At 39.7% G+C, this 16,815-nt stretch overlaps 2 protein-coding genes across 2 annotated transcripts; both read right to left on the reverse strand.

Moving 5' to 3' along the window:
* Positions 1–2,675: 2,675 nt before the first annotated feature.
* LOC115922112 (protein starmaker-like) lies at positions 2,676–4,898 on the reverse strand. Its single transcript, XM_030980191.1, has one exon. It carries the CDS (start codon positions 4,896–4,898, stop codon positions 2,676–2,678), a length of 2,223 nt encoding a protein of 740 aa, XP_030836051.1.
* Positions 4,883–12,496, reverse strand: LOC115922281. The gene is made up of 5 exons (XM_030980894.1): positions 10,833–12,496; positions 9,571–9,615; positions 7,714–7,872; positions 7,045–7,156; positions 4,883–5,478 (listed from the first exon to the last, which is right to left on the reverse strand). Exons 1-5 carry the CDS (start codon positions 12,423–12,425, stop codon positions 4,904–4,906), a joined length of 2,484 nt encoding a protein of 827 aa, XP_030836754.1. The 5' UTR covers positions 12,426–12,496; the 3' UTR covers positions 4,883–4,903.
* Between the last annotated feature and the right edge of the window lie 4,319 nt (positions 12,497–16,815).

The following is a 16,815-nucleotide window of genomic DNA, read 5'->3' on the forward strand; positions in this document are numbered from 1 at the left end:
AATGTAAAAATGAAATACACACATGTAGTTTACAAAATAACACCCTCGTTCTGCTATTTAAATCTTACTAGTGTTGCTTTTACAGTACATGGATTATTGGTTTACACACAATCAATCTTTTTCAAAATACATGCACCTACAGCTAGGTTACTTAACAATAATCCCTTCTCTATTGATCGTCTCTTCATTCTATGTTATGGAAATAAAACATCAACAACAAAAGATCGTTGACCAATGTTGCTGGCAGAAAGCCGTTAGTATGCACACATGCCACAAATCAAATTTCTGACAACTCATTTCTAAGGTAGAAGTGCTCTATGCATGTTGATAGGGATTCCTCTCCATATCGACTTATACAAAAAAGATGAGAAAATGGACAACTACCGCTACCTAATTTGAGCAGTATCGCATTGAATAATGACATCTAAAAAAATGTTACAACCTTCTGCTATACGTAATAGTGCATGTCCCTGTTTAACTGGACGGTGCAAAATGCTTATGGCCTTCTGTCAGTCGAAGGACGAAATACAGGTACCCCAAAGAAAACATATCAATAAAATAATAGTCAACAGGGTGGGGATGGGGGAAAAACTTTAGAATTGGAAGAAAATGAAAAAACATCCATTGTGGCACAGCGACTGGATAAGAGGGGTGATTGAAAGTGGAGATAACAAGTAGAAAATGTACGACATATAGATTCTTTCTCTACATGCACTAGAGAAATATGACACACATGAATATCATAAATTACAATCGCATGATTTATCTCCATCACCGCTTCCAAGATTCTGCAAGGAACAGAGAGGTTACTTAGGCAAATATTTTTTATTTTATTTTGTTCGTTTGTTATAATCATGTATGTATTGTAAATTCCGGGTTCAACATGCTGCATGTGTATGCTACTTGCTCTTTTTTGTGGACCCCTCATTTTCATTATTTTTAAAATTTTAATTGATATGTAATGTTCTCTTCATTGATGATGCTCTGTTGTTTATACATCTATGTATTTTGTTTTTAATGAGAGTGTAAATAAAGACTGAATTGGGGGGTGTTTCATAAAGCTGTTCGTAAAGTTATGCATGACTTTACAAACGACTTGTATATGAAAAGCCAAATGGGATGCTCAATCATTATTAAATACATCAACTAAAGTTGAAGTGTGCAGATGTAGATTAACATTCTTAAAAATATCAGAAAAAACTTTGGGCATCCTATCTGGCACTCTATATACAAGTCATGCGTAACTTTACGAACAGCTTTATAAACCCCCCCCCCCCCCCCCCGAACCAACTATTAATTTGTTAAAATAAGGAACTTAACTTAAGGATCACTGATAAATTTAACTAAATGTTATTTTAACCCAGCATAACGTGCAGCTGGATTATAATGAAAGACTTTATAACTGTTTACTACTTACTATAGTGACAGAACATCTGTTGGGTAAACTTAGGGGTCGTTGGAAAGCAGGGCTGAATTGGTATTTCTCGAATGTCCTAAGGTTATCTCCATGATTGCTTTGTTATAAAAGATACTATACACATGAACATATCATAGCAAAAAAATAAAAAATAATCATCAATGACTATATGTCACTGCAAACTATATAAATACAGGATTTTTACCATACCACTTTACTCTTGTGTAGGAGTTCAACCTGTTGTCATATTTTCAATTTCAGCACCATAGAAATGATATCTGGGCAATTGTATATATTTTTATCTCAGCCATCCGGGCAATCGCTGAAATTGTCAAAATCAAACTTTTCAGCAGACTGAAAAAGAAAATAATGTCATATTTTCTGTAATTTGTCATCCTGGGCTACTTGGGGGGGGGGGGGGGGGGGGGGGGGGGGAGGGGGGGTGGGGGGGGAGGGGGAGGGGGTTGGGTTGACTGGGTAGTGGCACCTGTACTAATGCTTATTTTTGGAACTGCTATATCTTTTTATGTTATAGCCTGCATCACATAAATAACTCTACTTCATATCCAATAATATTTTGAATATTCAAGTGAAAATAAAAGAGTTTAATTGTCATAAATCTATCCAATGGTGCATGGAAATAGGGACAGTTGGTTTCAAAGAAAATTACAACAAGTATGATTATCAATTAACAAACGTTAATACTTCTCTTGAAATTATTGAATTTTAGGAAACACCTTATTCCAGTTGTAAAAAAAAAAAGAAAAAAGAAAAGTAGAATAAAACTGAAACCACCTGTCAATTCAGGGTTTCTTGGCAGCTGCTGTCATTATATAATCCATGACCCCAGGTTTTTCAAACAGTTCATCTAGTTTCTCATCATCATAGTCCCCTTTGAGGAGAACATTCAAGGTACCGTCAGAGTTTTTCTCAATATCCAGGAATGAAATGGCTTCATCCAGGGTCGAATCCTGCAGGGACAATGAAGAGGGTTCAGCTCTGGAGGACATCTCTTGTGGTCTTGATTTTGTTTCATCGGTGGAGGTTCCAGCAATGGATGACGTTCTTGGGGGTTGGAGACCAGGGGCACAGGGGTCTTCATCCGCAGTGTCTTCGATATCATCGTCAGAGGCGATATTCATGTCCAAGGATATGGGGCTGGAAGGCGGGGACTGGTCTCCTGCATCGAAGAGTGCCTCGTCGTGGTCTTCGTCGTTCCCCATCGCAGCATAGGATAGACAAGCTGCATCGTCATCGGTCACATCTTCCCCGACAGAAAAGCCATCTTGAATCTCTTTTTCTCCTTCAAAAGCCTTTGCAAGGAGGGTGGACCAGTGGAGCCATCACCAATTGAACTTTGACCTTGCTTCGAAGTTCCCTGATCCTTCCCCTCACCAACAAATAAATGATCCTTAGCAGCTTCATCAGCAGAGGTGTCTTTGGGATGCTCCACTTCCTCTTTGTTCCTCACAGCAGAGTTAAATGATTCAGGAATATGTTGGTCCACTGAACTGCCTTCAGGCTTCTTACCACTTTGGTCTCTCTCTTCTGAGGCATGTAATTGATCATCTTTGTTGCTGTCAGTGATATCTTGCTGCTTGCTCTCAGAGTCATTGCTACTGCTGCCATACTCCGCAACATTATCTTCTTCTTTCTCCACTTCCATCTCCTCTTCATCACTGCTCTCTTTGTCATTACTGCCATCATCACTGTCTTCATCTTCCTCCTCCTCTTCACTTTCACTGTCATCAGATGAATCAATCGAATCGTCGTTTTCGACTCTGGTTTTGATGCTTGATATCAGATCAGCCAGGGCACCCGTCATCTGCAATGGGCCAGTTTTCTTCTGCAAGGTCACTGCTGAATTCTTCTCTTCTGCACGTTGCAAGTCATTTGATACACTTGCGGTAGATTTAGAGCGTGAGGTGGAGGCTACACTTTCTTTTTCCCCCACGGGTGAACTGTTCTCCTTTTCATGATAGCTATCATTCAATGACATGGCTGTTGAGGCTCTTGTGCTTTGTTGACCATCCAATTCATCAACGGAACTATCCTCAGAATCATCTAAAATGACAGCTCTTGCTTGAGCATGTTCTTTCTGCTTCAGGTATAGACCTGTATCCGACCCTTCTTCATGTTGAATGCTGTTTGCAGCAGTGGCTGTCAGGGCAGATGTACTTTCTTGATTATCGACATCATCAGCAGAACTAGAATCAGAGTCATGCAAGGTGACACCACTGGGATGTTCGTCATCATTGTGCTTCAAGGACGTTTCTGAAACATAGTTTTCTTTACGGTGGATGCTGTTTGACGCAAGTCCAACTGCTGTGGAAATTAGGTTGCCAGAACTAGAAACATCTCCCTTGGGTTTCAAGGATACTGCTAAACTCTGCCCGTCTTTACTCTGGATGCTGTCTGTTTCTGTTAGTTTTACAGATGAAGTGGATGATTTGTTGAGTAACTTCTGTGGTCCTTTCTCTCTGTCATCTGAATTAGAAGCTGAGACATCAAATCCAACTCTACTAGGCCCCAGGGCTTCATCAGTGTTCTCTCCTGCCGAACTGTTACCACTGCTTAGAGTACCCCCTGTCAACCTGTTCATAATTTCATCTATAACATTCACCAGAGGGGCTTTGTTTTGTTTCACACCTGATCCTTCTCCTTGAGGTTCGATAGGTTGAGTACTTTGAGAAGAGTCTTGGCTTGTTTTACTGACTAGTGTGCACTGAGACACTGAAGGAATGGAACTAACCTTCCTGGCCCCCCTGTCCGTTTTGGATTGTTTCTTGGCTACATTTTGGCTGCCACGTCCTTCCAACACAGTTCTACCGTCCAGACTCTTTGATGTCCCTCTTTCATTCTCCTTCTTTTTCAGCTTATCATTGGTGCTACCGGCCTCTTCTGCTATGACTAACACATCGTCATCAGAATCTGCACTCTCTGCATAACTTTTTTCTTTTCTGTGAGACATTTGTTTGACCTTTGGCATTACTCTCTTCATACCTGTGAACTCTGCGCTTGATTCTGAATCGCTCCTGCTCTCTACATTTTCTTGCTCAAAATCATCGAGATCAATGTTGATGGTAACAATGTCCTGTTCAGACTCCCCCTTTTTCTTGTCGCCATCAGAACCGAAAGCTCCGCTCTTCTCCAAACTCTTGTTGTTGGCAGTGTCCTCATCCTCACTCTCAGGAATGAAGCCGTCATCGCTGTATGGCTCTTCATCGTAATCCATCCCATAATCTTCCTCACCCTCATCATCCTCCCATGGCTCGTCACTGCTGGACACGTAGCAATCAATCGGCAAAGATTCCTCTTCATTGGAAGAGCTGTCGTGATCCCCCGTGCTGCTGTAAACCCCATATCTGCCATGTGACAACGGTCCGGAACCAGAGGGCACGGATAAGTCTATGGTACTTTCCTGATCTTCTTTCTGTGATTTACTGAGAGATGTCTTGAGGTCTTTCTTTGTTAGAGGCATATAATTCAGATACTTATTGAACCCTGGTGGATCTTTGGTTGGGGATAAGGACCAAAGGCTGTCTTTAGAGAGCTACTTGATGTCTTGTCCGAGTGACGGTTGTGACTTTTCTTCTTGCTCTTTTTCTTCTTGAAGTCACCGTAAGCGTCGCTACTTCTCTCTGTACGGGAATCCTTCTTTGTGATGCGACTGTCAAGAAACTGCTCAAAAGTCTTTGATGCTTTTCTCTCCTTGCCCATGCATGTCAGGTCTGCTGAGGAATCTTGAATATCCTTGCTTCCAAAAGATGTAGCAGAAATGTGTTTGCTTTTTTTCTTCTTGAAGACAAGGGAAGGATTAGCACTCCTCTCTGCACTGGAATCCTTCTTTGTGATGTGACTACCAAGTGTCTGCTCCCAGTTCTTGGGGGCTTTTCTCACCCTGCCCTTGCCTTGCAGATCTGTTGAAGAATCTTGGATATGCTTGCTTTCTGGAGGAACAGCCGGATTGCGTTTGCTCAGACCAGCCCTTATCCTGTCCATCGATTCAGCAAGTCTGGAGCCTTCAGGAAAGATGATCTGTCCATTACACCTTGCATGATCTGAGGGGAAAAAAAAAGTATAAATTTATTTGAACTGATTCATCCCATACAGTTGTGAACTGCCCTATCATTGAAAAAACGTAAGTAAGTTTGTAATCTACAATCAAGTCATCTGCCGAAGAAATAGGAATATGTCTGAAATTATTATGAAGTAATGGTTATAAACTATTATATCATTCACGATATGAATTTAAACTTTCTGCTGGTTATGTGGAGTAGTGATATTCGTCATAATTACACTAAGAGTAGAAAATGACAAGACAAGTAACTTAGGCTTAACATATAGTATGCAGGTGAGCTTTCATCCACTCCTGTGGAATTTCTGAAGCCAACTAATTCTTCACCCAGTTTCTTGCTGTCTGCTGCCTTGATATCAATAGAGCCAAGATACATGAAGGTGACAAAAACTCTGGCTATTCACTATTGCGTATCCTCACTCAAATGATCTTGAGGCACCAAACAGCAAGAAACTGTGTGAGAATCATTTGCCCTGACAAAATCCTCAGGAGTTGATGAAAGCTTGCGAATAGCAAACAGCAAAATTAATGAATGGGTATGAAGTATTCACAAATTTTCTCACGCCAACCAAAACACACACAGACTCGGTCACGCAAGTACACACACAAGTTTCGGCAGCCCATGGTACTGTACGAAGATACATGTAATAGGCGTGCGTCCTGCAATCTGTGCAATATAGGCGTGGGGAGAGAAGGAACGCGCAGGGCAGGAGGTGACAGCATTGCATTACGAACATAAGACCAATGCAGTTAAGTGGCTAGCGATCGAGAGGATGCATGCACGTAATTTTATGCTGATATTTTCGCGCTCTGGAAAGATGAGGTGCCAATATTTTCACGTATTGATAAATTTGCGATAATATGCAATTCGCGAAAAATAAAACCCTCGCAAAAATAACAGCTTATACAGAAAATTATGAAGGTTGGTAGAAGCCTAAGTTATCACCCTAACCACTCAAAGTGTTCTGGATCAAAAAATTATATGGTTGCAGAGCCTGTCTAATATTAGTCAGCCTATTCAAATGTTCTTTAAACTCTACATGTCGTTCACAAACAATTAAAGAGCTTAGCCCTGGTGGTCAAGGTTTAGTTAATTAAAAAAGGGGAAAAAAAGAAAGTCAGTTCATTTTGCCAACTTAACTCAAGAACAACTAGATGGATCATTGACTGCGTGCAGTCGAAAATGATGCCTCCGCCATAAAGCGATTTTACAAACCAAAACAGATGCAATTTTTAAAATTCAAGTTTGATTGTAATCCATTAGCAGGTTCTCAGAATATTGTGATTACAAACTATTTTTCATATACATGGCTCTGCAAGATACATCCATGTCCTGAGTTTGATAGTAATCCATCTGTTGGTTCTAATGATAATACGACCACAAGCTATTTTGCATAGTGCATACATAATGAAATTGCAAGAAGATTGATCATTACGATATCCTAAATTGGCAGTTCAAGTACATATCATCAGCAAACTATGATACAAACACAATATGTCAAAGATCTTAAATAAATATTTGTTTTCTTCCAAGAATAAAGGTACTCACGAAGGAGGTTGCTATGGACATAGACAAGTCGTCTCTGCTGTTTCTGGAAAATTTCTTTTTCCATCAGTAGTTCTTTCTCGATAATTGTCAGTTTCTTAATCTCTGCAACAGCCTGGAACAGAGAGAAAAAAAGATCAGAAGATTAGAATGATTAGTTTGGTCAAGGAATGAGTGTTGGACTCTTCCAGCAAGTACTACAAATTGCTGTTCGTTTAACTTTTCGCATAAATAATTAGGTATTTTCACATATTTAACGAGCTTCGACGTACTTACTCGGAAATCTAACTTAGGCTGTGTTTTGATACCATGTACCTCCATATCAAATTTCATAAAATCCGTCAATGTTACTAAAGTAATGAATGGAAACTGGATTTGCTCACATATTTAATGAGCTATGACCTTTGACCTACATACTCGGAAATTGAATTTAGGCTGTGTTTTGATACCACGTACCTTCATATCAAATTTCATTAAAATCCATCAATCATTACTAAAGTTATTGAATGGAAACTAGATTTGTTACGAACGTAAGAAAATGGCAGCTATATTCTATCTTTCCCCTCCGACTTCATCAGCGAGGTATTAATTATTAATATTATTATTGCTGATGTTGTTGTTAATATTTTGGTAGTGTTGTAGTTGTTTTGTTGTTGCTGTTGTATGACGTACCTGCTTCAAGATATGAATCTTAGGGGGAACTCTCTTGTGGGCTAATCCATGCTCAGCTGATACTTCATGCTCTTTTGATCCACGAACGGCGTCGCTGAGCCCAAGGAATGTCTTCCGAAGTTCCTCCCTTCGTAGGCGCTCCAAATGGTTGTGATTGCTCTGTTAAAATAGGAGTCATAGAAATCCAATTTAATCCACATTCGAGACATGGATGATGATGGGGTCTGAATGAGGTACATACAAATATCTACATTTCAATCAAATATCAAATTGTCTTTAGTGCATGCAGTAATATTATACGCATAGGACATTTTTCATAATTCTGAAGAAAAAAAAAATCATAAATGAAAAGAGGAATCACTATGTTCACATTCTGTAAAATACCCAAAACAATAACAAATGAAATAAACACAAACGCTGCATACAAATGCCAGACAGTGAAATAAAAAAAAGAAATGTGCCAGTTTAACGCACGACAATTCAAAGAAAGAATTATTTCCTGTTATGTTTAGAATGTTATTTTAAGATCACATTGTAGAGTTTTCATGCCATCCACATTATTATAACATTGTGTACAGGTTAATTTTTTCCCTTAAAAATGCATCTCCAGTTTCTTATCTTTATTATTGTCAATGCAAAGTGTCATTTAACGTTTTGTAGAAATATCTCTGTGGCAATTTTTTCTTTGAAACCTTTATAGTTAATTTTGTCCCAAGGACCGGTAAGATGAACAATACAGAAATTTCTCTGGATAATGACTGCCAACTTTTTTCTTTCATTGTTTTGATTATTAATTTCTCTCAGCCGTTTATCTCTGAATAACTAAATGTTATTGGGTGTAGGCTGAACAGAGGGACATGTAAGCTTTTCATATGAATAAAATATGTCAATTACTACTCCCATGTCCACTGAACACATTATTTGTTGAAAAATCCATGCAGGCATTCAAGGGCAAGCAGTTTAACATAAATAACAATCTATTATTTGACCCTTCAACTTTGACCTACTCTGTGCATTACCGTATTTTGTAAGCATTTATCTCACAACTTATTCCCAACTCACCTACCCTAATCTATGCCCACAGAATGGGATTTTTGTTTTTGGTTTACTTTGGTGCATTTTCTTTCCGGTCAAAGATATTTGGTTGCAATTTTTTTCCGTTCCTACCGATTTTTGTCACATATTCTAAAGAGAGTGAGATGGAAAGCTTCAGTATATGTGCATATTAATTTTCTTTCATGCTACTATCTGGCCATCAATTAAAAAATTAAATTCTGGGGTGGGCTAAAGTTAACTCTGCAGAAGTCAAATCTGTTGGGACTTAACAAAATAGTTTGAATTACAAATGCAATATTCAACTTAAAGGGATCGTGTAACAATGTCAAATCTGAGATACACGGCCCTACTTGTTATCAGTGTCTGTGATATGGTGTAATATTGAAGTCATTAAAAGATTGCACTTCAAAATTATCAAGAAGTGCCTCAAAAAAGTAAAAATCTTTGAGTGACCGGTTTTCCCCAATAGACTGTAGTGTTATGAAAACCATTTGGCAAACGGTTTTCAAAACTTGTAATTCCAATCATAAATATCTTCATAATCAGACAGGCGATCGGCTTGTAAAAGTCATAGGGTTTCTGACTGACCAAAAGGTTTATAATTATCATTGCAGCATGAGCTAAATCCAGAATTTTGTTTCAGAATCTGAGACAAAGTGACCGGATCCCTTTAAAAAGTGTAAATAACACACGTTTTGCATAGTTTGTTCAAAAAATTGATTTGACTTTGGGGGAATTTGACTTGTGCGACTTTTAGTTATGCAGAATTAACTGTATATCACAATCTTATAACTTACTTACCATTCGTTCATTAACCTCCTCCTCCTCCTCCTTCTCTTCCTGTATCTAAAAGACAAAGACATTATAAATATGTTTCTCAATCACAATATTAACACAAACATATTATTATCACATAAGTAAACTGTTTACGCAATTTGACTGCAAATACTAAACAGGGTGTCCTAGAAAAACGGTAGCTGGATTACAGCGCAGAAATTTTGTATCATTATTAATTTCATTGATACTGATAGGATAATTCATGTGTATTAAAAGCTCAGTTTCTCTTCTTTCATTTGATGCACTACTTATCATTGATAATTCACACATGATTGAATCAAAATAATGGAAATTGGTGCTACAAAATCATTTAAAAAAAGTAATTATAGTATTTAAAAAAAAAAAAAAAAAAAAAAAATCATATAAAAATTCAATACTTTCTCGCACCTATGACACCTTATGCATTAAAAATAATGATGTATGCCAGTGAACAAGTAAAATGAAAACATGCTTACTTTCTGCCCAAATAAGTGTATATTTAAGAAGCAATTCAGGTTTCCTGACCTAGCAGCTAATAATGGACTCAATGGTTGGGTGAGTTAACACAAAACATTTCGTTGTAACAGCGAAAGTAGAGAGCGGTGGGTGACAGAAGACGGATTGGAAACGGAAAATTATTATTGTTATTTTAGGGATTATAAGCCAGGTTTTAAAATGGATAATTTGAAATTGAAATGTTAACATTAACAGGTCTGTTCATCTCTTGCTACAGTCATGCTTCATCTAATCAATTTTAAGCAAAGAGATTTTTGTGTTTTTCTGTTAGAATACCAAAGTCTGGTACAAAAGAATTTGAACATGATATTTTCAAAATAATGTTGCTCAATGAAGCATGTATGGATTAATTCGATCAATGTATCAATTGAAAGCTCATTACTTGTACTTATTATAAATTAAAAAGAATAATTTCATACAGCTGGTCAATCACAATGATTTTTTTTTTTTTTTTTTTTGGGGGGGGGGGGGGGTTTTGTTTTTTCTAGGATGCAAATATGTACCTCTGAACTAATGAAGTATGAGTGCATGGGAAAATAATTATAGAAGAAAATAATATCTAAATTTTCAGGAAAAAAGAAGATAATGCAATCCTTTCCAACACATTGATCCTTATCAATATTGTTTATTTAAAAAAAAAGATTGAATAAATAATTTGATTCATTGTAACTTGTTAAATAAAACATTTTCAGAGGAAAGGAAACAAAATTGAATGCATTCAGTAAACTCACCACTAAAGGTTGTTCGGTGTAAACCACCCGATAATGAGGAGAATCCCACTGCTTCGCTGGGCAAACTGGAGATTTTCTCTTGGACTTTTTCTTCTTGTGCTTGACCGGAGCAATTGCTGATACCTGCGAATTAATTTTCATGGGCGCACGGTAGACACTTGATGATTTATGTTTTTTAATGTGCGTTGGAGAGCCAAAGCTATGTCCAATTGAAAGTTTAAATGGCGGGTTACTGGATGAGTTGGGTTTGATCTTCTTTTGTTCCATGTCCATCGCCTGTTCCTTTCGCAGGTTACTGGATGAGTTGGGTTTGATCTTCTTTTGTTCCATGTCCATCGCCTGTTCCTTTCGCAGGTTACTGGATGACTTGGGTTTGATCTTCGTTTGTTCCATGTCCATCGCCTGTTCCTTTCGCAGGGTACTTGAGAGTCTTGAAGTTATGTTTCTGAGAGAGGAATACGGGTTTAAGTTTTGGAAAGCTGGAGTGACGCCAACAACAGATTCAACATCGACATCCTCATCATCATCGTCTGTGTTGACAACATCTACCTCTGTATCTGATGGATCACTGTCTTGGATTAAGGTTGGTGATCTGTCTTGAGTGTTCTCTGAAAGAACTTCTGACGATGGAGACATGCATATGGGTGATGGGCATACTGGAGGCGTACATATCGTAGAAGTGAAGTTATCTGTTTCTGACGGACCGGCATCTGATAGATCATTGTCTTTGACTGGGGTTGGTGATCCATCTTGTGTGTTCTCTGAAAGAACTTCTGACGATGGAGACGTACATATGGGTGATGGGCATACTGGAGGCGTACATATTGGAGAAGTGAAGTTATCTGTATCTGACAGACCGGCATCTGATGGATCATTGTCTTTGACTGGGGTTGGTGATCCATCTTGTGTGTTCTCTGAAAGAACTTCTGATGATGGAGACGAACATATTGGAGAAGTGCAGTTCTCGTTACTGGTAGCTACAAATTTGATGTTCATAATTAGTGACTTCTTTGGATGAACAGTTGGGTTTCTCATGGGGGTGGTTTCTGTTTGGATAATATCCTCAGCCAATGATGGCTGATTCTCTGGCACATGCTCAGGTATGACAGGAGTTGACATGAGGGTGTCTAATGACTCTCCCACAACTGGAACTTCTGGTGTGTTTTCAGTATGAAGAAGGATCCCTGCATCATAGTTGGACTCGTCTTTTGAGCTTCGGGAGTCCTTTTGTGGTGGGTCAGTCAAGTCTGTGCATACCCTATCTTTGCTAGCTGCTGGCGATGGTAGATTTTCCTGAGTATCTCCTTTCGCTTCAGGGGTTTCTGAAGTTTCCTGAATATGGTCCTTGGGTAATGATGTGCTCATCCCCAAGTCGGCATTGGATATATCATTAGTAATGCCTTCATAAATTTTCAGGGATGCAACAGAGGAGTTGTCATCATCATTGCAGTCTGCAGGCAAGTCAAAGGAACATGGCACTTCCTCGTCAACATCCAAGGGTCTGTAAGCATCCTCTTCACTAAACCTTGCAAAGTGTTCAATACCGAGAGTTCCTTCTGCATCCGCAATGCCAATCTCTCCTTCTGCATCCATTTCATCATCAATATTAGCATCTGGTGAAGGAGATACAGCTTTAGGTGGATCAGATCCCCAGAAGATATTAATTTACTTTGTTGTTCACTTAGTCCACCAATATCTGTCTTCTCATTTATTTCAGAATTGTTAGAGGTGTCAACAAGAGTTTTGGAAGCTCCTTTCTCAGGTTTATTATCGATCTGACTATTACAGGTAGAGACAATACTAATGGCATTGCTGTCTAACAGAAGATCAATAGTTTCAGAGAGATTATACTGGTTCTCTTTATTCAAATGTTCAGTTCTTGTTATTAGCTCTTGGAAGGGCTCCGCTTTATCCTCAACAGACTCTTCTGATGTTTGAAAGATCTCATTTACAGGTGTTTCTGCTTTCTTATTATGCTCCATTGCAACAAAATGAACATTTTCAGATGCCTCTCCTTCATCTTTGGCCAAACTTTTTCCTTCACAAGAGTCTGGATCATTGTCCATTGTGTTTTGGAAAGCTGTCTTTTCACCCTTTGCAGATTTCCTGGGAGACAGGACTGGTGATGGTGATGTTGAGGGTCTTTTTGAAGTTGTCTGTGGCGTTGGTTTAATCGGGGATTTGCCTCCTTTTCCAAACGGGGATCTTTTATCTTTGTTTCTCTGAAGAACTACCTTAACACCTTCATTTTCTGTAGTGAACCAAGGACCTTTCACTCCTGTGTAATTTTGCAGTTCCCATGGCTTCTGGATCTTTGGATTGTGCAACCAATCTGAAACATTCCGGGTTAGTTTCTTTACTGGACTTAATCCATCATCATCATCAACAGAAGTTCGTCTTACAATCTCTGACAACTTATCAAACCCTGGTAGAGAGGAAGACAATTTCTTAGAAGTTTCCATCCCACTGTCAGACACGGATTGTGATTTATCATGTATATTGGAGGCAGCATATGCTTTCCCAGGGCTAGATCCAGGGACCAGAATTGCCTTGCTGGTTGCAGAATCGATTTCTTCTTTATCCTCATGGCTTGCAGATTCAGAGGGTGAACAAACTTGGATGACAGACTTTGTGGCACTATGCTCCTGTTCCTGCAAACTGGCAGCTGCATCATGTTTCTTGGAAGAAGTTGCCAATGGAACACAGGTATTTGATTTAACTCGCGGTTTTACTAGACAAGTCTTGGCTGGTACTGCTGTTGAAATTTCCTTTTCAATCAAGTTCTGAAGTGCTTGCCGAGCCACATTAAGCTGAACACTGGGTTCTGTCCCTTTTGAAGAGACTGGAGCTGCTGCAGTTGCTGGAGCTTCTACCCCTGGTTTAAGTACTATCCCAGATGATGTCAGTTCGAACCGTACAGGCAAGACTGCTCTCTGGTGTCCAGAAGTCACACTGGACACTGAACTGCCAATTTGTGCAGTTGGGAGTTTTAGCCCATCTTCATTCTGTACAGAGGATTGCATTGAGGTATTCTTGATCGGTTGGGCTACTTGTACAGGGATTGCTGATGTTTCATATTGTGCACATTTCACCTTCGGTGCAGGGCGTCTGGCCTCAGAAGCACAAAAAGGTTTGCTTTGTTCCATAGCTGTTGTGACAGAGAGTGGTTCGCAAGTGGCTGGTTGGCAACTGGCTGGTATCAATATCCTATTTCCATTTGGCAGCATGACCATGTTCATCAGATTGCCATTCAACAAGTATTGCTTTGATACTGGTAAGAATGTTGATCCTTCAGGTGCTTGTCCTTGGGATGACGTAGACGCAAGAGAGAGTGGTGCAGTCATCTCAGCATAAGGGATGTTCTTCACTTTGCTCTTGGAATAAGCTGCTTCACTGGCTTGATCTGAAACTTGCCCCCTCTTCCTATCCTTGGCTGCAAATATCAAGGGTATGAACTCCTTTTTTCTGTGATGTGATTTTTGCTGCTTTACAATACGCTGAGTTCCATGTTGCAGATCACGGTTGCTATTGGTTAATTGAGGTTTTGAACTCTCGGAAGCCAAGGGATGAGCAACATTTGATACAGCAGCTCTTTTCTTTTCCACCTGCTGATCTGCTTCATCTCCTTGCTGTTTCCTCTTCAATTTGATCCATTTATCTGGCTTATCAGTGACGAAATGCCTTGTCCTAGCACAACTACTGACCAAATTCCTTTTCTCACTCTCTGGGAGATGATCAAGCAATTGCATTTTCTTCACTTCTCCTGTGGTACTTTCGGGATCCCCAACCCTCCAAAACTTGTACGATTCATCATAAAAGAGCATATCACGAGCATGTGTCGGAGGCCGTCGTATTCTTGTACCTGTCACGGACTGTGATGAAGACTTCTTGCATATGCAATCGAACATGCAATCCACTTTGCGGCAATGATTACTCAGTTCTTGCACCGGTCTTGCTTCATCTAGATTGCTACATATGCATCCAAGACGACAGTATTCCTGGTATTCCTTACATTTCCCCCCAACTTTAGTCTCAGACGGAGCCTGACCTTCTTCACTTTTGGATTCTTTGCTTGCAATGTTACTTTCTTCTTGTAAAAGATCCCCATCTTTTCCACTAGGTGAGAGATTCATGTTCAAGATGGATGGTAGGTTTTCATCAGCATATGGTCGATCTTCATTACTTTCTTCTGGCTCCTGCTTAATATTTTTAGTGCCTTGCACCTCGGCCTCATCAGATTGGCGTTTACCCGTAGCTTTATCAGACAAGGAAAGAACATTTCTGACGTCAAGAAATCCTTGAGACTTGTCACCAACCTTGCTGACATCTTGCCGCTCTCTCGCAAATAGAGGTCTCGCAAATGATTTTCCATAGCTAGTAAATGGAAGCTTGGGTAGTTTTCTAACCAAGTCATCAGGTCCAGTCCCAAAGACAAACCCGTCCTTGATTCTATACTTGTTTTTATCTTTGTGTTTCTCCTTTTTCTTCTTTTTCTTCTTCTTTTTCTCACCTCTGTGTTCATTATGAGAATCCTTGAGAAGTAAGCTGCTGTAGCTTGGAGAAGCAACATTCAATGGTTTTTGTCTCTTGAGTGCCATGTCCAGCGTCTTCACAGAATGACTCTGTCTACTTGGTACTTTGAAGACTACCTTGGCATTGCTCACAGATATTGTAGAAGGGGAGATGAGAGGCTTCATCTTATTGTTCATGCCAACTCCTTGCAGAAGATCTTCAAGCGCATCACTCACAAATGCAGATTTCTTTGAAGCGACAGGTTTTTCGAAAGGTTTGAAGGGGAGACTCTCCTCTACCGGAAGCCTTGCACTGGGCTGTGGTACGGTACTTTTTGTGACAGCGGAGGATGATGGTAATTGTAGCTGTTGAACATTGACTGGAATGTGGGAAGTAGGACTCTTTACAGGCACTGTGCTTTCCCTAGGTTTAGTGGACAAGGCTAGAGGACTCTGCTCAACTTTTGTGGGAGATGTGCTCTTTGCTTTGGTTACAAGCTTCAATTTCAGAGATGGTCTCTCCGATGGAGCATGCAATTCCTTTTGACAAACTGCCCACTCTTGATGTCTAGCCTCACTTCTTTTCGTCTCTGTCTCTTTCTTTGACTGCTCAGAGCTCTGCACTTTGCTAATGCTCTTCTGCAAATCTGGAAAATGTCCATGCTTCAGTCCAACAACCTTCCCTGTATCCGAGGGCTTCTCTGCATGCTCTTTTTTACAGTCTTTGTCTATGCTACTTTTCCTCACTTGCAAACTTGAGAAATGTCTATGTCTCGAAAGCCCAACAAAATTTGAATGCCTGCCATGCCCTCTGGCATGTGATGTGTGGCCAATTTCCGACTTTGACCTATGCTTTTTCTTATGCTTTGGTTTTTTGTATGACAGTCTTTCAAGTTCTTCGTTTCGCACATTCACAACTAGATCATTTTTCTTGACTGCATCCAGAGCAACTCCTTTTCTACTAAGAACAGGATGGACTATTTCTGTAAGACCCTTGCTTTCCATGGACCACAGTAAATCCTGTTCAAGAGCCTTTATCTTTGCCTCCATTGGGTTCTTCCTTCTCTTTTTCATCTTAACATTTTTCACAGCAGGGTACACACATTTCTTGGAAGGAACTTTGTTTGTTTGAGTAGGCTTTCTCTGCATTTTCAGCTTCATTGCCTTGGAATATGATACAAGATCATCCCTAGTTTCAAATGCTAAGAATGGTACGTTGTCCACATTTTCTTCGTCCGGTGCAGGGAAGATTGGAGAAGACAAGGATGCCTCTCTCTCACCAAGGGATGATGGATTCACCTCCAGACACAGTTCCGGAGGTTGACTGTTCTGGGGAGGTATGTCTTTCTGCCTGCTCCCTTGTCCATCTCCTGTACCCGTTTCTGGTGTCAGGCTGGGAATACTAGTACCTGGTGACTTTATATTTGTCAAAGAAGGGAGACCGTGATCTGATGAATTGTTACCAGATAAAA

This window comes from Strongylocentrotus purpuratus, unplaced genomic scaffold (assembly GCF_000002235.5).
Source record: "Strongylocentrotus purpuratus isolate Spur 01 unplaced genomic scaffold, Spur_5.0 spur5_scaffold_11, whole genome shotgun sequence".
NCBI classification, from domain to species: Eukaryota; Metazoa; Echinodermata; class Echinoidea; order Camarodonta; family Strongylocentrotidae; genus Strongylocentrotus; species Strongylocentrotus purpuratus.

Bases quoted from the DNA above. Each gene is read 5' to 3' on its own strand.
- LOC115922112 (XM_030980191.1), bottom strand. From the start codon at position 4,898: ATGCCTCTAACAAAGAAAGACCTCAAGACATCTCTCAGTAAATCACAG.
- LOC115922281 (XM_030980894.1), bottom strand. From the start codon at position 12,425: ATGGATGCAGAAGGAGAGATTGGCATTGCGGATGCAGAAGGAACTCTC. The intron at 9,616-10,832 runs GTGAGTTTACTG...TTTGTCTTTTAG, and splicing joins ACACCGAACAACCTTTAGTG to ATACAGGAAGAGAAGGAGGA. The intron at 7,157-7,713 runs GTACGTCATACA...TCTCTGTTCCAG, and splicing joins AGATTCATATCTTGAAGCAG to GCTGTTGCAGAGATTAAGAA.